This window comes from Myotis brandtii, unplaced genomic scaffold, assembly GCF_000412655.1.
Source record: "Myotis brandtii unplaced genomic scaffold, ASM41265v1 scaffold10, whole genome shotgun sequence".
NCBI classification, from domain to species: Eukaryota; Metazoa; Chordata; class Mammalia; order Chiroptera; family Vespertilionidae; genus Myotis; species Myotis brandtii.
This window is the reverse complement of record NW_005353325.1, coordinates 1,377,650-1,403,600: the sequence shown is the minus strand read 5'-3', so window position 1 is coordinate 1,403,600 and position 25,951 is coordinate 1,377,650. Positions and strand designations below refer to the sequence as shown.

General features: G+C 36.2%; 1 protein-coding gene across 1 annotated transcript in view; it reads left to right on the top strand.

The window, feature by feature from the left end:
* Nucleotides 1-25,951, top strand: part of GABRA4 (gamma-aminobutyric acid (GABA) A receptor, alpha 4) — a 65,838-nt gene that overhangs the window by 4,482 nt on the left and 35,405 nt on the right. Inside the window, exons 3-8 of the mRNA XM_005853127.2 lie at nucleotides 11,133-11,200; nucleotides 12,687-12,907; nucleotides 13,071-13,153; nucleotides 15,635-15,778; nucleotides 17,186-17,338; nucleotides 23,892-24,151. Of these exons, the coding sequence (XP_005853189.1) occupies nucleotides 11,133-11,200; nucleotides 12,687-12,907; nucleotides 13,071-13,153; nucleotides 15,635-15,778; nucleotides 17,186-17,338; nucleotides 23,892-24,151 (929 nt within the window). The remainder of the gene's footprint in view (nucleotides 1-11,132; nucleotides 11,201-12,686; nucleotides 12,908-13,070; nucleotides 13,154-15,634; nucleotides 15,779-17,185; nucleotides 17,339-23,891; nucleotides 24,152-25,951) is intronic.

Genomic DNA, 25,951 nt, shown 5'->3' with positions numbered 1-25,951 from the left:
CCCCCCCCCCCCCCCCAGTGCATGATTTTCATGCACCGGGCCTCAATATATAAAATTGCCTTAGAACATCTTTCTCAACCTCTCTGAAATAAGAGTGGAGCATTAGGGTCAGTTTTGCAAGGGTGCTCACTAGCATAATAGGATTTCACATTCATGGAGTCCTCTACAGTTTTGAAAACATTTTCATATAACAATATCAAATAAGATTATTATAATAACACAACAAAGTAAACAGGGCAGACATCATTTCTGTTACAAAGGGGGCTAGAGAAAAGTTCCAATGAATTGCCCAAGAACCCTTGAACGAGTAGTGGACAAGACCACCACCCACACCTTAGTCTTTAAAACCTTAGGCTACTGCTGTATTGCTACCTCCATTTCTAAGTCTTCCTTAAATCCTTCCGTTTACCAAGAGTCAGATTTTCATTAACATTTCTTCTTGTTACTATCTAAGTAGGTCATTAAAATAAGCAAAACTACATTTCCCTCCAAAGGAATGAAATGAGAACTTTTATTTTAAAGCTTTAATAACATTTTAAAATGGAAAAGCCAACATGGCAAAGTGTATATATACACTTAGGTAAATTTTGAATAATTTTCCACATAAATGAAAATGGCCTCACAACATTTTCAAATAATCTATATCCCAACTTAAAAATTAAATACATTTTCTGTTTATATTCAATTAATTAGCTTTATTAATTTTCTGTCAACAGAAAAATATTTTTTTAAAAATATATAGATGAAAAGAACTCTTCATATCCACAAAGCAGCAGAAAATTATAGCTTCATTCTCTTCTGATTTGCCATATTCATTCATTCATTCAACCAGTAGATATTTAGAGACTACTATGTGTCAGTAGCAATATTAGAATGTGAAGATATAATTTTTAATCAGACACAAGCTCTGGTGAAATTAATAGCTAAGTGGTGTAGAGGGATGAAAAAAAACAAAGAAAAAAAACCCAAAAAAACAAAAGATGTTGCTATGGGACAATTCAGTAACAAGCTAAGAATAGAGAATAAATAGGGTGAGGGGCCTATTTTAGATACGGTGGTCAAAGAAGTCTTTGAAGCTGAGACCTAAGGGTGCCAGACATGGAAAGGGTAAGCAAAAGTTGTTTTCATGCAGAAAAGCAAACAAACAAACAAAGCAACAGAAAATTCTAAAGATCCCAAGGATTCTACGAAATTAATGTGATTTAGATAGTGAAAGGAATTCATTGTGCTTTAGCCAGAAAGCAGGAGGAAGAATCTCACAGGACTAGTTTGGAGTGGTAGGCCAAAGCCATATCAGGCAAGACCTTAAATATCCTCTAAAGAAGCTTAGATTATTCTTTTAGTGAACTTGGAAGCCATTGGAGTTTTTAGTTAATATTGAAGGTAAAAACATCCCATGACTTAGATTGTAATGTGACATATCTCTGGCTACAGAATAAAGGCTTAGATGAGGAAATGGGACAACATTGGAAGTAGGGTGACAAATGAAGCTCTTTTTTTAGTTCTCCCCATTAAGTTAATGGTGGTTTAGAATAAGATAGTAGGTGTAGTAAAAAAGGGTATAAGTGGATAAAAGTTAGATGTATTTTGGAAGTATAATTCAATAAAGAATGGATATGGATTGCAAATGGGTGTTAAAGGAAAGAGAGAAATCAAAATAACTCCTGGAATTTTATTTTGAGAAATTGGGCAAAGAATGGTGTTGTTTAAACTGGGGAGGACTGGGGGAGGAACAATAAGGGTGGGGGTAAAATCAAGAGTTGATATTTGTACATGTTAAATTAAGGATACAGATGTAATTTCCTGGTGGTTGTACTGGTCTAGGTATCAGAGAAGGGCTTTGTCTGGAGATATATGAGAGTCATCAGCGTATAATGCTGTGAGAATAGATATCTCGGTGAGAACATAGAAAATAGCAGAAAAAGAGACCAGGACCAAGCCTTGAGGAACATTAACAATTGGGGAAATGTAGAAAATGTATGTAGAGTTATCAAAGGAGATCGAAAAAGAGTAGAAGATGATAAAAGCACTAGAAGAGTATGAAGTTATATAATTCACAGGAATAGAACGTATTAAGAAGGAGGGATGATACACCTCTCAGATTTCTCTAAGATATTAAGTAAGCTTAGGCCTTGGCTACATGGAGATATTTTATTTCATTAACTTTTCATCAAATATTCATTAGTCTTATAATATGTGCCAGGCACTGTTCTAGGATGGCACTGGTGATACATTAGAGAGTGAAGGAGGTGCAATTTTCTGCCCTCGTGAGCTGGAATTCTAGAAACTAAGCAACAGAAATAAAATATAGAATATGTCAGGTTGACAACTGCTTTAGAGTAATATAAAGCAAGTGAGGAGGTTGCAGGTTTAACTATAGTAGTTAGGGAATACTTAAATGAGAAGGTGACATTTGAACAAGGATACTAAGTAGGTAAGGGCATAACGCCACATTTGGATGGAGTTTTTTGGTTAGAAGAAACTCTAGGTGCAAACACCCTAAGCGTGGAAGTCATTGTCCCTGCAGGAGTGAGAAGGGGCCAGTGTGATATAAGGGCGATGTTATATAAAGATTTGCAGGCTGGTAAGAACTTTTCTTTGAGTCTTGTCAGTGATTGGAGGGATTCCAGCAGGGGGAAAGACCCCAGGCTAATTTTGTTTTATTATTATTTTTACTGATTGATTTGAGAGAGGGGGTGGGGGGGGGGGGAAAGGGGAAGGGAAAGAGAGAAACATCGATGTCGTGTTCCACTTCTTTATGCATTCATCGGTTGATTCTTGTATGTGCCCTGAGCAGGGATTGAACCCGCCACCTTGGCATATAGAGATGATGCTCTACCCAAATGAGCTACCCAGCCAGGGCCCCAAGGAGAATTTTCACAGGCTCACCTTGGTTGCTGGATTGAGAACAGGCAGTCAGGGGTCAGGGTCCAAGGCAAATGCAGAGAGGTTTTCACAATAAATTAGGCAAGAGATGATGGGCATTTTGACCAAGTTGGTGGCAGAGAAGTTTGTAAGGCTGTAAGGAATGATTGGTTTCTGGTTATATTTTAAAGTCCTAGTCTACTGATGTCAACTAGAATATAGGATGTGAGAAAAAGGGAGGTATCAAGTCTGACTCCAAAGTTTTTGACCTGAACATTTAGAAAACTGGAGTTGCCAAGACTGTGGCAGAAGCAAACTGGGGATACAGATGAATAATTTGCATGTGGATGTGTTAAGTTTGGGATTCCTATTAAATATTAAATGGAGATGAGCCTGGAATGCAGGGATGATGGGTATGACAATATATATGGAATTTAAAGCCATAACACTGAAGGGATTATCAAGGAGTTAAAGGGTGATAGAAAGGAGGTCCACATATTTGATCTCTGAAATCTGCAGTGTTAGGAGGTGGGAAAAGAGGAGAAGGAATCTCTGTCCCAGGAAGACTAAGGAGTGGTCTTTGAGGCAGAAGGAAAACCGTGCAAGGAGAGTGTGTATACTGGATGTAAGTTAAATTTTCTTTTTCAAAGAGGAGGCAGAATTGATCAATTACATCTAATTCTCTTGACATATTAAGAAAGATAACATAGAATTGACTACTAGATTTACCAATATTTATAACTTTAGTAATTTGGACAAGCTCAGCTTTGGTGGTGTGATGGGGATGTAATTCTGGATGGGTTCAAGAGAGAATGGGAGTTTTTTGTCTGGGCATTTGTACAGGGGAGTAGAACAATTGGATGGTAAATGGAAGGGGAAGTAGAATCAAAAGATGCTTTTTAAAAATGGGAGAAATAAGATTATTTGTTAAAGTTTGTGGGAATAGTTACTACCAAAAGGGAAAAACAAATAATACTGACAAAAAGAATTTTAGTGGATCCTGAGCATGAAAACCAAATTACAATGGATGATGGAGTGAATAAAAAGGGAAGAATTAGAGGCAATGAATATAGTTTTTTATTTGAGGTTTGTTATTCCCAGAAACTTACAAGTGAAAGCGAAGAGAAGAGGGAAGGTTGCCTCTTTATTAAGATTAGAAATATTGTATTATGTTTGTGTACTACTAGAATAATCTGTTCAAGGATAATTTAATATTAGATTGGATGGAAGGGATAACTGAAAGAATGATGCCCTTGAGAAGACAAGAGACTATAGAACCCAGAACATAATTTACTTTCTTATGCTCTCAGTATAACAAAAAAAGATATATAGTGCTATTATATATATATATTTTTTAGGGAAAGAATACGCAAATTGCTTTTGGTGTTTCCTGAAATAGGCATTGTAAAATCTAAATATAGGTTATTAGTAACTTGGTGGATGTTTAGATAATACTTCACTTGGTTGTTAGTTATCTTTTAGATGAAAAGAAAATACATCATTTTACATTTGTTTATCATTCTCTAGGCCTTTATACTGTATTTATTTTAAAAAGACTTTAGTGCACAAATTGGATTTTGATTACTCATCATTGGTTCATGACAGATTCTCATTATTGGTCACACATAGCCTTCTTTTTATTCACCCATTCATCTATTCCTTCATTTACCATTATATAATAAACATACCAGTTAAATCATCAAACAGCACAACCTTGGAATCAACTTTTATTCTGGTATGTGGTTTCCCTCATCCTATCTTCCTGTCTTCTCCACCCAAAGTAGTCACCATCCTGAGTCCTTTTTAAAAATGATCCGTAGCTTTTCTTTGAATATTGTTTTAGCTCAACTTTAGTTTTTAATAAATTAAATTTTAAAAATGTAATTGTTTTGAACATGATATATAATCCTTTGATGCTTTTTTCACTTATACTGCCATAGATCGATCACTTTGACTGCTGTGTGATATTCCCATTGCAAGGAACGAGTTTATTCATCTGCTCTGTTGGCAGGAGGCATTTTGCTTGTTTCCAAGATTGTAATGCTGTGAATGTTCTGGCCTAAATTTCCTGCTTTAAATGTACAAGAATTTGGTTTTTTGTGTTTTTTTTGCATATGTATTCAGGAATAGATTTTTGTGGATCTTAGTGTAAGTGGGAGTTCAACTTGATGAGATAATGCCAAACTGTTTTCTGTGATAGTTTTACAAATTCAAACTCCCATTTACAGTGAATATGAGATTCAGGATCCACAAATCCTTCAACTCTCCACATATATAAATATATGCACAATCTCCATAGAATCCTTGAAATGGTATTTTGTTTTGAAATGATTTCAATTTTTTTTATTTTTAATGTGGTTGAACAGCTTTTCAAATCTTTTTTTTGCCTACAAGAGTTTTCCATCTGTGAATTGCATTTCATCTTTGCCCATATCTTACTGTTTTTTAAAAAAAAAATGTTTTTCATATTTATGTAATTTCTTTATTTAAAAAGTTGACCTGTACTGTTAGAAGGATCACAGGGATATAGGCAACACTAATCTTTAATGTCATCTAAGTAAAACTCTATAGTTTTCTGCTTTCTCTGTGATATCAATTGAGATCTTTTGTTTGTTTAATATGCAGGAAGGCTAAATGATGAGCAATATTAGAGATTTTAAAGATATATTTCACTCAAGATTCCTTATTGTTGTTGCTGTACTTCTTAAATACTTTAAGTTTCTTGTTTTTTGGAGATGCATCAATAGTATTTAGGAAGAGAAACCCTGATGTATAGATGTAGATGTCTGAAAAGCAGAAATGTCTCCTCCAGTGCATACGTGGGGAGGCCGTGTGGAGAACAAATATTGACTAGTTTCAACAGCACCAAAAGGCTAGGTCTTTCTCCTGGTGTGACAGCAAACTGGACACTGTTATTGGAAGAGAAATTAAATAGTGATATCCTTTGGCCAGGTCTATAGAGCTAACGTAATTAACAATGGAAAATCATCTGATAACATTGTTAATTGCCTTCCTACCTCCCAAGCCAGTTAGCTCCATTAATAATACCAGACTATTTCCCTGAATTTGATATTGTAGTTTTGGCTCTTTCAAAGATTGTTCAAAGTCACTTTATTTGCCTTACAAACTACCCACCATATTTTGGGATTAAAACACATCTCCTAAAGAAGTGGAATTTTTAAAATAGAACACATCTTTGATGTTATACAAATGCGTATAAAATCATGAGAGGTCCTCCCAAGCCAAAATTATCTGGTTTCTATGTCATTATGCTCTTAGTAAGGTTGATTTGAACATCCTAAACAGTACTGTTAGAGGAAGCGTCCCTAAGAATTATTCTTAATTGCATAGCTACCATTATTCCCTGAGAACTGATTTATTGGAAACCTATTACATCTAAGGCCTGGGATTAGTTCTGGGAGTGGATACAAATATAAATAAGCTGCAGTTCCTGTTTTTATCGGGAAATATTTTTAGCTTAACTGATGTAACAAATGAATCTCAGTAATTTTTCCTTTGGGGAATGTTTTTACGTCACGACTGGGATGATATTAGGAACACAATCAAACACATAGTTACTCAGCATCTAGTATGTGCAAAGCACTATGACAGTTGGGGACTTCAAGGAGGCTTAAGATTTTGTCTTTGCTGTTAATGGGAGAAAGAGAGACTCAAGCTGAGCAAAGGCATAGAAAGAGCTGCAGGAACACAGTTCAGAAGCTACTCAGAAACAAAACAGGAAATGTAGGCATGGCGGTTACATACTAGATATAAAATTATATAACATAATTAATTACTGATTAATTATTTAAGGATATAATTAGTGTAGTAAAGCTAGAACATACTATGGAGATCAATACAAGGGAGTTATAATTCTGACTCTGGCATAGAATATTTAATCTCTGTTAGCTCAGTTTCCATATCCATAAAATTCTCATGATCATATTACCTTTGGGGGTTGGCGAGAGGATTAAATGAAATAGCAGCCCTGACCAGTTTGGCTCAGTGGCTAGAGCGTCGGCCTATGGACTGAAGAGTCCCAGGTTCGATTCCGGTCAAGGGCATGTACCTTGGTTGGGGGCACATCCCCAGTAGGGGGTGTGCAGGAGGCAGCTGATCCATGTTTCTCTCTCATGGATGTTTCTAACTCTCTATCCCTCTCCCTTCCTCTCTGTAAAAAATCAATAAAATATATTTTTTTAAAAATGAAATAGCATATGGGAAGAGCCTTGTAGCCTGCCTTATACATAGTAAACCTTCAAGTCATAGAATTATTATATACCTGTTTATTGTCCTTTGGAGAAAACCCATTTACTGTGAGCAGTTCCACACACAACATGCCCCTTCATCTGTCCACTCCCCATCCTCTTGGTCATATCTCTAGTTCAGGGCACCATCATTCCTCAGCAGGACTAGGACGACAGCCTCTTCGAAGAACCTTTCTCATGCTCTTGCCCCCCTAAACTTTGTTGTCCATACAACTGCCTGAGTGATTTTGTAAAACATACAATTCAGATCATAAAATTTCCTTACTTTGAATCCTTGATGATTAAAGGATACAAATCAAGCATCTTATCACAACCTGTACGCAGAGGCAGAGCTGTGCGACATATGAGAGTGAGAACACTTGGGGAAAACATGGGAAAAATGATGAACCTCCGTATTTATTTGCTCAGATTGTCATAACAAAGTACCACAAACTGAGTAGCTTAAACAATAACAAGTTTATTTTTTCACAGTTCTGGAGGCTCAACGTCCAAGATCAAGGTGTTAGCAGGGTTGGTGTCTTTTGAGTCCTCTACCTTTTGCTTATAGATGGCTGTCTTGCCTCTGTGTCTTCACATGGTCTTTCTTCTGTGTGTTCCTGTGTTCTAATCTCCTCTTTTTATAAGGACGCAAGTCACATTAGCTTAGGGCCCATCCTACTGACCTTATTTTAATTGAATTCCCTTTTTAAAGACCCTAACTCCAAATATGGTCACATTCTGAGGTACTGGGGGTTAGAGATTTAATATAAATTTGGGAGGACCATCATTTAGCCCACAACAACCTCTTTATGTGTCTCCCACCAGTCACTGCAATTTCTACAAGTTTTTCCCATGTAGTTTTAAGAACTGTTCCTATAACATATATTATCAATATGTTGTTTAAAAGATGCCACTTTCAGAATATGTCTACTCACCCTGGTTTTTGCTCTGTCTCTGTGGCTTTTATTTCTTCTCATTGTCTTCTTCACTTGCTTTGCTCCAGTTCCATTGGCCTTTTCCTGGTCCCTAAACACACTAAGGTATTTTCTCCCTCTGAGCTTTTCCCCTAAAGTTCTCTGTGCCTGGAATGCGATCATTTCAGCTCTTTCTATGGTTTATGCTGGAAGAGTGGCTAAGAAATCAAGAGTGGTCCTCCCAGTCTCTCACACAATTACCAGCTTCTTTTGTTCCCCTTTTGAATGAAAGTATTCTTCCATTGAATTTATTTCTTTATTTTACTCTGACTTTTCCAATAACATGTTCACTCCATGAGGCAGGGAACTCATTAGTCTCATTTAGCATAGTCAGCACCAGGGCCTAGCATGGGACCTGGCACACAGCAAATGCTCATTCAAAAAAAATGTTTATTGAATGAGTGTCTCAATGAGACCCCTTTACCCATCATATGTTTTTAGGACCTGACTCAATCTCAAAGATTTTTAATGCCAGATAAAGCAAATACTGAGTAATGTCACAAATACCAAGGTTGAAATTCAGAATGCAAAACCTTTTCAAGAATCATTGAAAAGTGATATATTATGTAATCTTTGAAACTATCCATTAATATCATAGAATCATTATGCTTCAAGTAGAATTAGCATAAACCCACACACCTTGAAATAAATTTATAAGGAAAACTGTCATTGGCTTAATTCCTCCCTCTCCTCTACTTCCCGCACTCCCATAGATACCTATTACTTTCCAGGACCCATACTATCTAAAAACAACAGATGCACATTGCCTGTAAACTGGAGTAAAATGAACATCATCACCTAGGAACCTGTTAGATTTGAAATAGGCCCCACCTTAGTCCCACTGAATCAGCAATCTGTGCTTTCACAAGGCTTCCAGGGGATTCTGATCCAGTAAAAGTCTGGGAACCACTGCCCTAAGTTGATCTTCAAAGTAACTTTTGATTTTTCTCAAGAATCTTGTCAAACAGTCTAGTTGTCCCAATATACTCAACTTTAATTCTTCTAAGTAACTTAATTCTCCTTGTCCAGACTTACAGTGTAAAACGGTGCTTTTAATACTTTAGTAATTGTCCTTAAGGAACTAGCAGAGTGATTATTCCCACCCTTGGACCACTCTGAGTGAAATCTCCATCTTCTAAGGTTCAACACATGTTACCCGCTTCCTGAATACCTATCTCTTCCTGGAACAGTTTGGCTTTAATGAGTTATTATTACTATCTTTTTGTAGTTTCAAATTGCTCATTCAAATAACAATTCAACTAACTTCTCATACGTTCTCTGTTTTCCAAAGGTGTTATTTTTTAAAAATGAAAACTCATGCCCTAGCCGGTTTGGCTCACTGGATAGAACGTCGGCCTGGGGACTGAAGGGTCCCAGGTTTGATTCCAGTCAAGGGCATGTACCTTGGTTGCGGGCACATCCCCAGTAGGGGGTGTGCAGGAGGCAGCTGATCCATGTTTCTCTCTCATGGATGTTTCTAACTCTCTATCCCTCTCCCTTCCTCGCTGTAAAAAATCAATAAAATATATATTTAAAAAAATAAAAATGAAAACTCATGACAGATCAGCTTGATCTATGCCTTTTGTCTGACTGTACTTCCAAAGGATATATATATATTTTTTTTTAGGATACTTATTCAGGAAAGAATTTTCTCATTTTCCTTCAAAGTATTTTTCTTTCTATGGCTCAGTCTTCATCCTAAACAGGAAGAAATATTCTGATTCATTTTTATGAGGATAACTTTAGACCTAGGGCATTAAGCTATACCAACTTTTCTTTGTCATTTTTGGAATAAATTCATTCACCCAACCAGTACCCAAGGGGAATAGTTTATCTTGATAACAGATGTTATTTTTTTTTCAGTATGGAGTACATAGCCCCAGGTCATAGAGTATTATAAATCATCTTGTAAGGAAATGATGTTCAAGAAGACAATTTTTATCTTTGTTAATTATAAAAAGCTATATTATATATACACAAATAACTACTATCGTTATTGAACACATTATGTTCTAGAGACAGGAACAAGTGATTTACATATGTTATTTCTGTTATTAAAACCCTTACCTCCGAGGATACATGACTTGGGCAAAATCAAACAATTAAAAAGTGTTAGACTCAAATTTGAATTCCAGAATTCTTGATTTTACACATTATGCTAAATCCAGATTGTGGCAATTTTCCTTTGTCTACAGTCTGTGTCAACCCATTGTCAAGATGCCAAACACACCCATATATTTGTTCCTGCATCAGTCTTATTTAGGCCTAGGAAAGAATCTCAGTGTGGCCATTATCAGAAGCAAAGAGAAGCTACTACTTAATAAATACTTCTGTGAAAGATTCTTTGGTTCATAGTCTCATATGAGCAGTTTCATTTGATCCCTATCAACAATCTTGCCTTATATGTATGGTTGCTGCTATTGAGGGGATAAGTAACTTGCCCAAGATCACACAGCTTTTAGGTGGCAGAGCATGAATAGGTCTGATTTATAGGAGAGCTTGTCTTTGATCCCAATTGCCAGTGGATGGTCTGCCTATTGTTAAAGGTGACATGAATTATATTTGTGCCTGTTATTTACCAGTATTCTCAACTCTCTGAAGGTACATTTCTTGCAGACTTTATGTTTTTCTCCTCCTTGCCTTGCGGCTAAGTTCCCTCTTTTTAAAAGCTCACTTCTTTACTAAAAGGCCAATCAGATGACGAACTATAAAAAAATTACAAAGGCTAAAGCTTTTGTTCGCTGCACTGCCTGTCTTAACAGTGCCTGGGGGTGATATATCTTTGAAGAAACAAGTTTCTGGTAAGTAATTGGTATTTTTTGGTTTTGATTTGTTTGGTTTGCCTGTAAGTAAACACTGCTTTCTGGTTTTGTTCTTCTTTTGTCTACATTTTTTTTTTGTAGAGATGCATTATCTCACTGAAAATTGAAGATGTTTGTAAAAATATGAGATGTCGTATCTGTATTTACTCTTTGATTATCAAAGCCCACCTTGCCTGTAAAATTGGTAATTATTTTTTCACACTTATTTACTTCATACCCACTAGGTCCTGTTACAGAAGTAAAAACTGACATATATGTCACCAGCTTTGGACCTGTTTCTGATGTTGAAATGGTAGGTACTTAAGAAAATTTAATGTACTTTTTGAGATTTGAAGAAAAGAAACAGAAAAGAGGGCAATTAATATGTATTTTTGCTGTCAATCACACAAAGTTAGAGCTAGAAAGTCAAAGAACAGCCTAATTAGGCTCAGAAGTTTATAAGAAGTAAGACATTGAATTTGCATTTTAGCTCTAACATTGGAGTTTTTGGCTTGGAGTCATTCTCAACAAAGAAAAGAACTTTCCTGTTACTGGTCTCCATGACACAACCTTGTACGTAGTATTCTTTTCCCTTAGAAAATTATTGAAGGGGAGAAAAGTAGTGATTGCAATTGGTTTTGGTATGAAACTTTATATTGTAGTCCTGATTGCATTTAGTGTTCCATGTTGGCTCAATTGCTCACTCCCCATCCCCACCCGCCCCTTCTCTCCCTTGCTTTCTCTCATGTTTAAGGAACTTAGAACACCAAGCACTGGTCAAGATGAATTCATCCATTCAGTTGTGCTCATATTAAATATGTTTTGTTTCAAGGTCAAACACTTGGACCACTTAACTTTTTTACTTGACTCTGGGGCTCCTGGACTAATTTTAACCAGTTAACTGCCACGCGTCCAAAACGGAAACCAGCTTCACATGCCACGATATTTTGAATTTAATTAAAAAATCAATTTGCAATGAATAGTATAAAAATAAATATATTGCTCACAATTCGTGTGTTCTTGAACATTTTCAGTTGCAAATGCTCACAAAAAATGATTTTAAAGCATCTATAGATGCTTATGGTATACAACGGGTTAATAAATTTTATGAGCATAAAGTTTATTCATATATTTTAATTTGTCTTAAAGGCATGCTGACAATTTTATGGTTCATTGTGCAATGATATTTGTTACACAGTCACTAATTTTGCTACCTGGTCTAAAGTAAAGTGCAACTATAATTACCTGGTGCTGGCAGTTTTATTATATTTACTAGAGGCCCAGTGCATGAAATTCGTGCAAGGAGCTCAGCCCTTGCAGCCCTGGCTTCATCCGGAATATTTTTATTGATTTTTTAGAGAGAGAGGAAGGGAGAAGGAGAGAGAGAATCATGATGTGAGAGTGGAACATTGATAGGTTGTCTCCTGCTCACCTCCTACTGGAGATGGAGCCCACAACCTGGGTATGTGCCCTGACTGGGAATTAACCCCCAACCTTCAGTGCACAGGATAATGCTCAACGAAGTGAGCCACACCAACCAGGGCTATAGTTATTATTTGTGAATGATTAATATGTATGGTAATTTATCTAATAAATGTATGGATACTAGTATAACATGCTTTAATTGTTGAAAATCTTTTTGTTCCATTGATTTAAGGAAGTTTCTGCTGCTATTAATTTAGTTTTTATTTGGGCAGTCTTTTATATGAGTGGGAAAGAGACTAGAATTTAATTCATTTTTTTGTATATTTATGTGTAATCATCTGTTATTTGAATATGTCACAAACTACTTTTCTTAGGAATACACAATGGATGTGTTCTTCAGACAGACATGGATTGACAAAAGACTAAAATATGATGGTCCCATTGAAATTTTGAGATTGAACAACATGATGGTAACAAAAGTATGGACTCCTGATACTTTCTTCAGGAATGGAAAGAAGTCTGTCTCACATAATATGACAGCCCCAAATAAGCTTTTTAGAATTATGAGAAATGGCACTATTTTATACACAATGAGGTAGTCTTTTTTTTCCTTATTCCCTGTTTATCTTTATTCTCCCTCCTTCTTTTCCTTCTTGCCTGTCTGCCTCCCTTTCTTCCTTCTTTCCTTCCTTCCTTTTAAGATTCTATAATTTTACTTTTAGAGAAAAAATTTACTTTAATTGTATTTTCCATCATAGACTCACCATAAGTGCGGAGTGTCCCATGAGATTGGTGGATTTCCCCATGGATGGTCATGCATGCCCTTTGAAATTTGGGAGTTGTAAGTTACAATAAAAATTTTGTTAGTGTTAATCATTATCTCATGTAAGCTGATAGCTATATATTTGCATGATTTTACATAATCCTATGTTTAAATTTTTGTCCATGACAACAACTGTACAAAATTTGACTTTTAGGAGACTGTTTGTTATCTAATATATTTAAGTAAAGAAGTCAAAACAATCATCTTTCCCCCCAAAACCAAAACCTTATTTCTGCAGATCGCCTAGGTAGACTGGCTGTGTCATAAATAACGGATTAATGGTTAGTGTGAAATTTAGGCCTCTGAACTCCTTGTGTTGGTGGTGTTACATAACAAGTTATAAACTATTTTGTTTGTTTTGTTTTGTTCTGTTACAAGCAGAGTCCTTTATGGCAGACTTGAAAAGAAAAAGGCCAAAGATGGGTCAGGGCTTTTTGACATGACATAGGTTAGAAAAATATAAGCAGCATTGTTATTTTCAAAGTGGCTGAAGCATGACAAAAAGTATAGTAGGAGATTGGTCTGATTTGTAGGCAAGGCCAAGTAATATAGTGCCTTTGGAGGGTTAAACTAAGGGATGTGGTGTTCTTTGACTAACATTTCACAATTTCACTTCAGCTTTTCTATGGAGAATGGATTGTAGAGAGGCCAGAGAATAAAAGCAGAGAAGATTTGGAGGCTATTGTTTTAGTATAATCAAAGATTGAGATGGCTTAGAATCAGATGGTACTGGAGGAAAAGGTGTGAGATAGATGGATTTGGGATATATTGTGGAAGTGAAAGCAAGAGGATGAATAGGAAAGAATATAGAATTCTTTTCCCCTAAGTTCCCTTCTCTGAAATGGCAGCAAAATTTGATTGCCTCTTCTAACGTCTGCCTCGAATATTTGATTTAATCAGAATTTGCCAAAAATAGATGCTGGTTTTTACTATTGCTTCAGATTCTTAGTCGCACTGATTGTGAAACTTGCCTGCTGTTATCATTGCTCATTGCTTAACTTAATGAGAATCAGCAGTCACCATTCTTTTTATAACCTCTGGTAAGCACAATAGTCAGTGGATGAACTTGAAGCTAAAGAGACTCGCTTGCTCCCTGACCAGTAACTCGGTGAGAGAAGATGAAAACAGAAAAATACGTAGACAGATAAGTTGATCTAACTGGGGCCAGAATTAAAATTCATTTGAACTATAGTAATTTATATTTCACCCAGATAGTTCTTATCTAGGGTTTTATCTTTTCCACCCAATTCCACCACCCCACTCCCCCCACCCCACCCCTGCCGCGGGTTCTCATAGAAAGTACTCTTCAGAGTGACTTGAACATAGTTGAAAGAGAGATACAGCTTTTGATTACCTTCACCCATTTCCTGCACCCCCCTCCCCCCAACCTGGCTTCAAATATTAAATCATTAAGAAAAAGATTAGTCTATCGAGGTAGGCTAGCCCAGAGAAGGCTATCTGATTTAAAATATCAGGGGCAGGAACATAGTATTTGGGCACTTGTAATGTATGAGTAAGCATGAATTCACTCCAGGAGATCAATATTGAGACATGACTATATGCTGCTAAATGACAGCACAAGCCTCATAGTTTGTTTTGGAAAGTCCTTTGTAAAGATAGTTTCCCTAGGTATCAACTCCTTTTGTAGAATTAAACAATTCCACCGAGGACCTACTGTGCTCTAGCCATTTTAGGAAGGTTTGTGGAGCATAGTACACAATTTATCTTGGTTCTTTTGAACTTACTTGTGTGTGAGCCAGGCTTTCTGTTCTGGGCAGACTGGTAAGCAAGCAGCTGGTCTCCATTTACATTGAACATCGAATAATAGAAAATGGGCTTAAATTGCTGCTGGGAGGGATTTGTTGAAGATGGAAGGAAAATGTCCTGATTGTAAGAGTTTAAAGGTAGTGGAGCTGGTTGTGTAATTATATTCCCTGAAGAGCTTTACAAACCGCATAGCCAGACAGCATGGGTATTGCCCAAAGGCAGAGTCTGGAATAGGTGCCTCCTGGAGAGCTCTCCCAACAGTAGGGTTTATTTTGTTTTTGTTGTATTATTACAGGCAGCCTTTCATACGTATCTAATTGGCAGAGTTGTATTAGGACAGAAGAGTTAATATTGGTCAAGCATTGGAAGTGAATTGGAATGGAAAGAAGTAGCAATTTGGCTGCTTTTTTGGGGGGGTTATTATTTCTGCTTTTCAACTGCTTATTAATAGAGAAACATATCCAAGTGCATTGATGCAGATATAGCATTATAGTTGCTTTCGTTTTAGTCTCTCCTCCTTCAATTTCTTTGACATAAAATAAATATGCAGAAGCTATTTAATATCTACAGTGTTCTAAATCTTAAACGTGTTTAAGTAAGTCATAATGACTGTTGTTTTCATTTATTCCATCTTTCTTGAACAAGTATAATATTCTTAAAGAGTGTTTACCATCAATCAGTGCTGAGGAGAAAGGAGTACGAACTCTAATCACATTCTGTGCTCTTATTCAGATGCTTACCCGAAGAGTGAGATGATTTATACCTGGACAAAAGGTCCTGAGAAATCAGTAGAAGTCCCAAAGGAATCTTCCAGCTTAGTTCAATATGACTTGATTGGGCAAACCGTATCAAGTGAAACCATCAAATCCATTACGGGTGAGATCTTTTAACGATTAAAGTTAATAGCAATGGAGTTTTGTCCTAGCTTTTTAATGGAAATATCTAGTGTTTTGGGGGGGCCAACAAAAATATTCTAGGAATAGAGTTGAGGCATAAATCATAGTTCAGAATTTTTAAATTTATATTTTTAGTTTAAAATAAATTCTGAGTTATTCAGATGTGAGTTGATTTTCTTATTCAGAGACAAAAGCCAGTAATCAGTTATATTAACATTATTTTCAACAGAATTCTAAGACAGGAATCCTGACCCCTGATTTTTGGACACTGGCTTTTCCTGTTTTATTGATGTTTTTCCAAAATCTTTTTTTATTTTGCCCAATTTTGTGGTGCTGCTTTCCCTCTCTTTACCAAAGTAAAAGCAAAATATAAAGCTTAGTTACAAAATACACTGAGGGTATATGTTAAAGATGTCACATGGGTAGATGGATGATTATTCTCGGTGATTCTTGGTCTGTATTTGCTTTTAAAATGTGAATGGAAAGAATCATAGGATTTAGTCTTTATATTTAATGGGAAAAATTGCCTGATTATTGCTTGTTCTGAAACTATTTCTTACATGCACATATTGCCAGGAAAAAGTATTTTTGAAAACATTTATTTTCTAGCCTGCAAGTGGAATTGAAAACAAGTGAGATTTGAGGATTCTGAATCTTTGGTTTCACAGTTTGAGAATGAGGCTACTGACTCCTAAGTCTCTCTTAATATGTTCCTTTTAGATGTAACATTAAAAATTTATCAACTCAAGGAATCTTATGGTTTGTTTTCCTTATTAGCTTTTTAGATTTTTGTCTAAATGTCAATAAAATATTCCTGAACTTGGGAATGTTATATATGGCTCTATGTTATCTATGTCTCTTTTTCCATATATGTATACATATGTATAACATTGAGAAATACAGTTCTTTCCTAAAACTAAGGCAATAAAGCAGCATACTAGTATGTATATATAAAATGTTTATCTGTGTATTTAAATTATTTTTAAATTTAAGGTTTAAGTGTATGTATTTTCATTTTCCAGTGATTTAAAGTTAGGTCTAAATTTTCTCTCAAAAGATGTTGGAAATGAAATCTAATTGCTTTCATAGTACTAGACCTTTAAAATAGAAAGCACTATAAGAATTTTTTGAAAGTTATAGCTTACTTTCTTAAATTGCTTAATCACCATGTAGAACAAAAGTGCTTTTCTACGTAATGATATGCAATATAGTCCCCCTCACCCCCAAGTTAGGAACTGTATATTTCTCCATGTTTGTTTGCTGTGCACAACAGATTTTTTTTTGTGTGTGTGTGCCTAGAATGCTTTTTGTTAGTCTAAAATATGGTTTGGAAGCCATTGAATAGCTGCAGGACCAATAATACATTTTCATTATGTTTTATTTGTAGGTGAATATGTTGTTATGACGGTATACTTCCACCTCAGACGAAAGATGGGTTATTTTATGATTCAGACGTACATTCCATGTATTATGACAGTGATTCTTTCACAAGTTTCATTCTGGATAAATAAGGAATCCGTTCCAGCTAGGACTGTATTTGGTAATTGAAATTCATTTCTTGTGTATTTTTATTCATATTATATTTGCTCATGATTTCATGGGAATAGCTTTTTGATATAATTTCTAAGAAAATATTAAACAGTAATATATCAGACTGTGCTGAGTAAAGAATCATATAAGCTTTCATTTCTTATCCAGCCAATACAAAGTAATAAGGCTTGAGGGGATATAGGCAGTTCATCCCTTTCTTTGGGGCCCATCAGTTTTCCCTTATTGAGAGCAGGCAAGTGAAGAGTGTGAATCTGGATATAGTTTCACTTTTGGTGGTATTCTTGGGCTCCTAGCCTAATGCTATGTAATTGAATTAAAATTATATATAGGTGTTAAAATGAAATGCACTGGGAGCTTAAAATAAAACAAAAGTCATGGCTGAATGAATATGAAAGTCTAGAATCATTTGCCTTTTAATGAAGAGGAACAAAATGCAAATGGTTTAAATGCATTGAGTTGGAAGGTATAGGCTTAGGTTGTTAGCTCATTGTTATCTATCTACATTTTTTTTAAACACACCATTATTTTTTTGTTTTTAAGGTGGCTTTTTATATATTATATTCTAAGCTATATGAAGTCCAGAATATAGGAGTTTTAAATTTTATAGCTGTTAAATACATCTTTTATATGTCAGCCATGCTTTTAAATAAAATTAGTTATGCTATTTACCTGATTAAATATATTTCTTCATTATTTTTCTGTTGATTGTGAGTAGTGGAAGCATTCAGTAGTGATATTAGAAGGGAAAAAAAATCAGAATTTCTCTGGAATGGAAGAACAGTTCTCACAAGAGATACCAATCTCCCCCTGCCTTTTCTACTTGGTAGAGTCAAAGCCTTGATGTAATAGCCTTTATCACTGACAGCTGAAGGGATGCTGGTGAGAAGGAGCTAGGGAGGGGCCTGGGAGCTTTTCATCCCACTTCCCCATCCTGTAGAAAACAAATGATGAGGAGTCATAGTTTCTTCAGTGGACTTGACTATGGGGATTTTCCATAGGCAGCCCCCACCCACCCACACACCTTTAATCTTAGAAAAGGCATTGGAATCTTATTGGGGAAACTCCCAGAAGGGTTGATGGGGGCCAGGATGTGACCTTAGGAAGGCAGTGAGCTTGTATAATAGCACAAGATACATAGAGTTGTGAGAATTAAAGAGTAACTGCACATTGCAAGCGTTGAATACATTTAAACTATTAAAAATAGGTGTGGAGCATTATGCTAAGCGAAATAAGCCACTCAGAGAACGATAAATATCACATGATCTCACTCATGTGTGGAATATAATGAACAACATAAACTGATGAACAAAAACAGATTCAGAGACAGAGAAGCATCGATCAGACAGTCAAACCTCAGAGGGAAGGTAGGGGAGGGTGGGGTTAGGGGGAGAGATTAACCAAAGGACTTGTATGCATGCATATAAGCCTAACCAATGGACACAGACACCAGGGGGGTGAGGGCATGGGTGGGGAGGGGTGGGCGGCAATAGGGGGATAAGGACACATATGTAATACCTTAATCAATAAAGAAAAAAAAAAGAAAAAAATAGGTGTGGAAGAGAGAAAGCAACAAATCTAAGTTTTGGACTACAATAGTAGTCCAAACTGCAATCTGCCACTTATTTTCTCCACCCATAAAATTATGACAATACATCTCTTCTTCACAGACTAATGAGAATTTAGATTTATATGCAGTGCTCGTTATATACAGGGTGTATGGAGCCCTTAGAGCATCTCAGTTACTCTCTCCCATACTTCTCTTATGTAGGGGAGGTTAATTTTGTTCTGACTTGATTTCCTTGACTTTTAATTGTTTTTTAAAAGAAACATTGTTCTGTTGTGTATTAACAGGCACTCTGCTAAGTTATCGCATTTATTTCATTTAGTGTTCACACTAACCGGAAGAAATTACCTTATTAATGTTGAGGAAGTAGAAAGTAGTCTTCAGAGTGACTTGAACATAGTTGAAATGCTCAAAGACATATTCAAGCTGCCCATAGCTGCTAATAGATCCCACTTCCCCTTCCCCATCCTCTTCACCCTTGCCTCCCCCTCCCCCTCCCCCTCCTCCTGGAGGCAGCCTGACCCTGGTAGGAAGTATGTGAAGCTGATCACCATATCAGTCCCTTCACTTATCCTAGTTTAAATAATATTAACCTTTCAGGAACTATCATCATTAAAAATAAAATCACCTGTGCACATAGTATTTTCATTTTTTATGGTCCTAAAGAACTTCCAGAACAGAAAAGACTGACCCATTGTTGGTGCCTCTGATGAAGAGGCCATGGTATCATAGGTCAGACTCTCTGGATCCAGGAGCCTAGGTTCTAACACCACGGTCTACCATGTATTAGCTGTGATCCTTCAATGAGTTACTTCTGCCTGTTTCCTCATGTGTCAAAACAGGATGAGATCCCGAGGGCTGCCATGTGGATTAAATGAGTTAATTTGGATAAAGCACTTGGAACAATGCCTACTTCACAGTAAATATTATTTGAGTATCATTTATTATTATGGCAACCATGCTGCCACCTACCTCATTTGAGAATCACAACTTGACGCTATAATGTGAATGTTCTCTGTAGTTCATTGTTAGTGTTTGATAAGTTTTGAAAGTTTTCTTGGTTGGCTACAAACTGGTAGCCACTGTTCTGTCCAGTATATCCCCAAGTCATAAAAACGTTCAGTGCTGTGGGGAGTGATAGCATTGGTCACAGCTGCACCCACCCAGCATTTCCTCTCCAGAGAAGACCCTGTAAGGAAATTCATTAGCATACAGTAAAGATAATGGCAATTGTATTAATAATGATTATAAGATTTGACATATGCTGATAGGGGACATCTTATTTCATCTTCACAATAACTCAGTGAGTAGGCTTTATTAATATTTATGAATAAGAAAAATGACTCAGAGCGATGAAGAAACTTTTATGAAGTCATATACTTAAACGTGATGAACCCAAGACAATTTCTCTCTAACTTTGGAAACTCTGCCATTTCTACTCTGACATTCTGCCTTTACAGGGGGTAGGTAAAGCTGAGCACTAAATTAGTCCCTTAACTTCTCCTAGTAAAAATAATAGTGATATTTCAGGAACTATCATTGTGGCTTGTGGAATATTCCAGAGCTGCTGAGTGGAGATTGTATGGATATGAGCTGAATATACTTTGTGGGTAGCCTTTTCAACTTAATATGTGACATTTGCCTCTGTCTTATGCTCATGTGCCAAGATATTTTTTTGTTTTTGATTGAGCAGCTAAATTATGCCCAACAAGTATGTCTTCAAAAACCTAAGATATGTCAAAATGGTAATAGACTATTCATTGAGGCTCTGGGCTGCTATTTTTCTAAGAAAGTTAAGTTTTAAGTATTGAGGGGCATTAGCAATCTATTTCATTTGAGAGTTAGGTAAAAAATTCCAGGCTTGTATTTATCTTCCCTAATTCTTATTTTCCTTTTTGCTCAAGAAGAGAATTTGCTGGGTCAGGTATTCATTAGAGATAATTCAAAAACAAAAAACAAACACTCACACACACATAAAACCAATCCGTGTAAATATGAGAAGTAGAGTAAGCTAAATCTCTCCAAAGGCCTTCTATCTCCAAAGTTGTATGCCTTTCAGTTTTCTAATTATTCCAGTATAGTAAAACATTAAACCTGGATAAATGCCAACTGGCATATCTAAGTCATTACTAGTTCATTTTTCTAGGAGTGAGCAGCCAGAATTTTGCTCTTGGGTATAGCCTTAGCCTACTCACACACGTCTTCTCCCAGCTCCTGGACCAGCCAATGCAGTGCATATTCAGCATTCTAAAAACGGACTGGCATCAATACTTGAATGTGTCAAAAAATTTTCTATGGTTATTGAAATGTTTTCAAGGGTAAATGCCAGCTAAGCCATTGAAACAGATGCACTGTCTTTCTAGATACAGCAAAAGCATGGCTTCTGAGCTGAAGGGTTGGCTTCTGTTTCTTATTCTGTTGGTGTTTATTTAACCAAATGCTTCACCTAAAGCAGGTGGAAGAAGCACATCCCTGTCATGCTGGGAGCTCTTTAAATTTGAACTTCTGGCAGAGAGAACTTTTTAATATCTAAAGAGATGGACACTTCAAATATTTAGCCAATTGTTTATGCCAATCACTATCCTAATTTTGGCACCAGTCATAAAATATGAGGCATACTATTTGGAGGGCTACTCCACAAACTTTAAAATCAAGTTGACTCGAAATAATGAAATAGAATTAGAAAGTGGCCACATATCTAACATTTTATTTGCATTGATGGCCATAGTATCATTTAACATCCTGAACTTGATGGTTTACCCCTTAACAATCAAAGTAATTTTTCGATTCATGGCTCAATAATTGCATTAGTATTCTGCTTGCTCAACATTAATAAGGTAATTTCTTCCTAGGACAGCAGGAGAAGATGAAGAGCACTACTTTTGGTCCTCAGGATAAATTGTTTTATCCCTTCCCCCCACCCCACCCCCCCAAAAATGTTCAAAGCAACATGAGGAATTCTAAGTTGCTTATATTTGATTTTATTGTTTAGGGTCTTTTTGTTGTTGTTGTTGTTACATTATGATCTCTGAAGAATTTTATGAGTTCTGGGTAGTATTCTTACTAAGCTGTACTCTTCATATTTTATTTTCTACTGCTTTCAGCATAATTTCTATGATGTTAGAGGAAATATACCTAAGAAAGTTGTCAAATTTTCTTGAACACTTAATAAGCCATTAAACTTAAAGTATTATGAATAAGAAGATAAATTAATTTATTTTTAAACTTTGTAGCTAAAATTTTTCAAAACTAATTTAGGATTTATTCAATGCATCTCCCAGCCAGCATGGAAATGATGCCATTTTTCTGAGATTTAAAAAGGAGGCCTTAACTTTGTAAGGTCTTTTTCTGAAACGAACTCCAGTAAATTCATAATATTGCATTTTCATAGAGATTTATGTTTGACCAAAAAAACACATTTTAAAATCTATTTTATACTAATAAAGTGCTAAAAATATCACAAAATGTTTTTAAAAAGGGAATACAAGCAAATTCTCCAATTCCATTCACTGTATAGTTTATGGATTGTTTTAAGATCTATAGCTCATACACTGCACAGTGCTCTAATTTTTCATGTTCTAAACATTGACAATTCAGAAGGGACTGGAGAGAAAATGGATTGGTGAGGAGCTGAAAAAAATGAGCTTTTATTTACTGTGCATTTATCATGTGCTTGGCACTATGATATATATTATGGTAAATCCTGGAGCAACATTAGACACGTTTGCTCTCACAGAGGCTACATCCAATAAAGTTGGAACAACTAAGAAACAATACAAGGCAGGTATAATTAAATGCTGATCTGAGAAGACAAGATAATTTCTCCCCAAATAAAAATACTGTTATTCCTTTATTGTTGTATGAGGCTCATAATCTCTTCAGTGTAACATATATAGTTTGGCTTTCAGCAAGGATAGGCATGGATTGGAATATATGGTTTAGATGCCTCCATCATCATCACTGTTGTCATCATTATCATCATCCCCAAACAACTAGGCGTGTCAATTAAGGAGCAATTGTACACAATATATAGAATGGGTTTAGTAAATCCCCAGAGAAATATCCAAGCTTAACTAGATAATACAGGTTAGATATAAAGATAGACAATGATAAAGAAAGGGACAACTACTGTACAAATATTAACATCCTTAAATAATTCATGTCTCTATAGTTCCAGTGGCAAGCAGAATTTTTCCATTGAGAATAGGGACTAACCTTTTTCCAGATTGAGGAAAAGGCTCTTCTGGGGGTGATATGCTTTAGGAGCCTATTGATGAAAGGGAAGTACCTCTATTCTTGTTGTAAATACTTTCCTCCCAACCATAAAGTGGTGGGTGGTAGATGTTTAATATTTTTAATACAAAAATGTTCTATAAATCTATTTGTTCAGGAATATACATCTGTTGCTTTATACAAATTGTCTTTCACAACTAGTAAATTTATTATTTTAATTCAATAGGTAATATTCAGTTAAAGATGATAAGAATCTACAATTTGTGTTTTTTTCTGGTAGTGAGTCTCAATAGCAATGGACCATGCCTACCCCAGAAAATGCCCCAATATTCCATGCTACCAATTTGCTACTCCTGGTTGAGAACCAGTGCTTCAATGAGTAGCACTTCCTAGTAGGTGTGTGTGTGTGGAGTTTCTCAGGTATGTTGGCTCAGATACAATATTACACTAGGTGCCTTATATACTTTTAATCAATCTGGCAAACCCAATAGGTAGGTATCAAGTGAGTTTTCACAACTTAATCAAAGGCACACTGAGCCAACAATGGAAAAGCCCATTCTAATTCCATTGAACCACTAGGATTAGACTCTTCCATCAAAGATGATTTGGTTTGAATTATAAAGTTTGTTACCCCACCACCCACCCCACCCACCAGATCACTAGGTTTTTATTTTGTTTTGTTTTGTTTGTTTTTGCAGAGAAGTAATGGTGAAGTATTTTGTCTCTTTGCTCTTTTGCTTTAAAGGAATCACCACAGTCCTCACCATGACCACACTGAGCATCAGTGCACGGCATTCTTTGCCCAAAGTGTCCTATGCTACTGCCATGGATTGGTTCATAGCTGTCTGCTTTGCTTTTGTATTTTCCGCCCTTATTGAGTTTGCGGCTGTCAATTATTTTACCAATATTCAAATAGAAAAAGCCAAAAAGAAGACATCGAAAGCTCTCCAGGAAATGACAGCTGCTCCATTGCTGAGAGCAATGCACCCTGAAGCACCCCTGCAGGTATTTGACTCAATTTCCTTCAATTTAAGATTTGAGTTTCTTGGTTAAATTTACATTGCCAGGGGGTGGAGGGATGGGTGGGGATGAAAACTTGAAATACCAGTGACAATTTGTAAGACATTTAAAAATCTAGGAAAATATGAAGGGATAATTATAAATTTAAATTTTATAATTGTGATTAATGACTTAAAGATTAAATAGCTTTGGAAGAGCCAGATGGCGCTGGCTGTTTGAAAGTTCTTTTCAACATTAAAGGTTTTTCAGAGAAAGGGGCAGCATCTTCTGTATATTATTAAGAGGAACCTGTGCTTATCTTTGACTGGGTTGGAAATGTGCTTTGAACAGAGTTCATTGAACAGAGTAAAGCAGTGGTTCTGAACATGTTAGAACTATCCCATGGGGCTGAGCAGGGCCTGTGCCCTTGTATTATATAAGGAAATAAAACCTATAAATAGGAAGACCTAGAGTTGTAGTTGATGTACATGGAAGATTGAGAAATCTTGTTGTCAAGGGACAGAGCCAAAACGATGTGGAAACCAAACAAGAGCTACTGTAATTCACACTGGACATTTAAGTGATTTTGTGATTTAAAAAAATACATGGAAAACTTAAAGTGACGTTTTCCTTATGGACTCCAGTTGTACAAACATAGCAAGATCATCAAGAAAGTAAGGAAGCAAACAGGAAGCTCCCCACCTCCCCTTCACCATCCTCTTCACCCTCCCCTCCCCCTCCTCCTGGGATGTTCTGCTCTCCTTCTTTCACTCTCACTCATTCAGCTTCTTTCTTGAATCAGCAAAGTGTCTGTGGTCATTTATACATAGCTTTATTGTAGTTGCCACAAATGGTAGTCTAAAACTCCTTTTGTTTGTATGTACCCAAATCCAAATGTATATAAATCATCAACTTTATTCTCTGTAGGTTATAACTCATTCTCTTACTTGCTCATTCTTTCTTTCTTCCCCCCCCCCCCAATTCATTTAACAAATAGACATTTAATACCAATGACGTGCCAGACCCTGTTTATGGTCTGAGAATCAAAAATATACACTCCCCACCCCCAATAGAACATCCTACACTACGGAGTTTACATTTAAGTATGTAAGACAAAGAAAAGGAGACATGATATTTTAAAACGATAAATAATAAAGCACTCGGAGTGTTAGATGATAGTAGTGCTGAGATGGTCTGAAGGAATCCTGGGGTAGTATGAGGAGGAGGGGATTTCGTTCAGCATACAGGTGATCAGGAAGTAAGTCCTCCGAGAGAAGACGGCAGTTTAACAAATTAGGTTTGGTGTTCACCCGGGCAGGCATTAACTGTTGGGTCATACAGTTTATAACTCTGCCCCTAGAAGGCCCTGGGTGCTGGTTCTTCTAGAATGGCATGTGAGCTGGTAGGAAAATTACTACCATCCCATTGAGAAAGTTTGGATAGCTTATTTACATTTTCTTCTAAAGAAATTCATTTCATCAAGATTTTCAAAATTATCAGAATGAATTTTGTATACTATTTTCAGTTAAAAACCCTGATTATTCTCTTTCCCATTCCCCATAGGTAGCCCTCTCTGCCTTTTACTCTTATTTGCTTTCCTTTGTTGATTTGAGACCTCGGTAGAATAATTCTATTTACTGTTCCTTATTTATTTATCCCACCCCCCAGCCATTCCCACCCTGGGCAAGCTCCCACTGCCCCAGTGTCTGTGTCCATTGGTTATGCTAATATGCATGCTTACAAGTCCTCTGATTGTTCTCTAACCTCCCCTCCCCCCACCACTTGTCTCTGAATCTATTCTTGTTC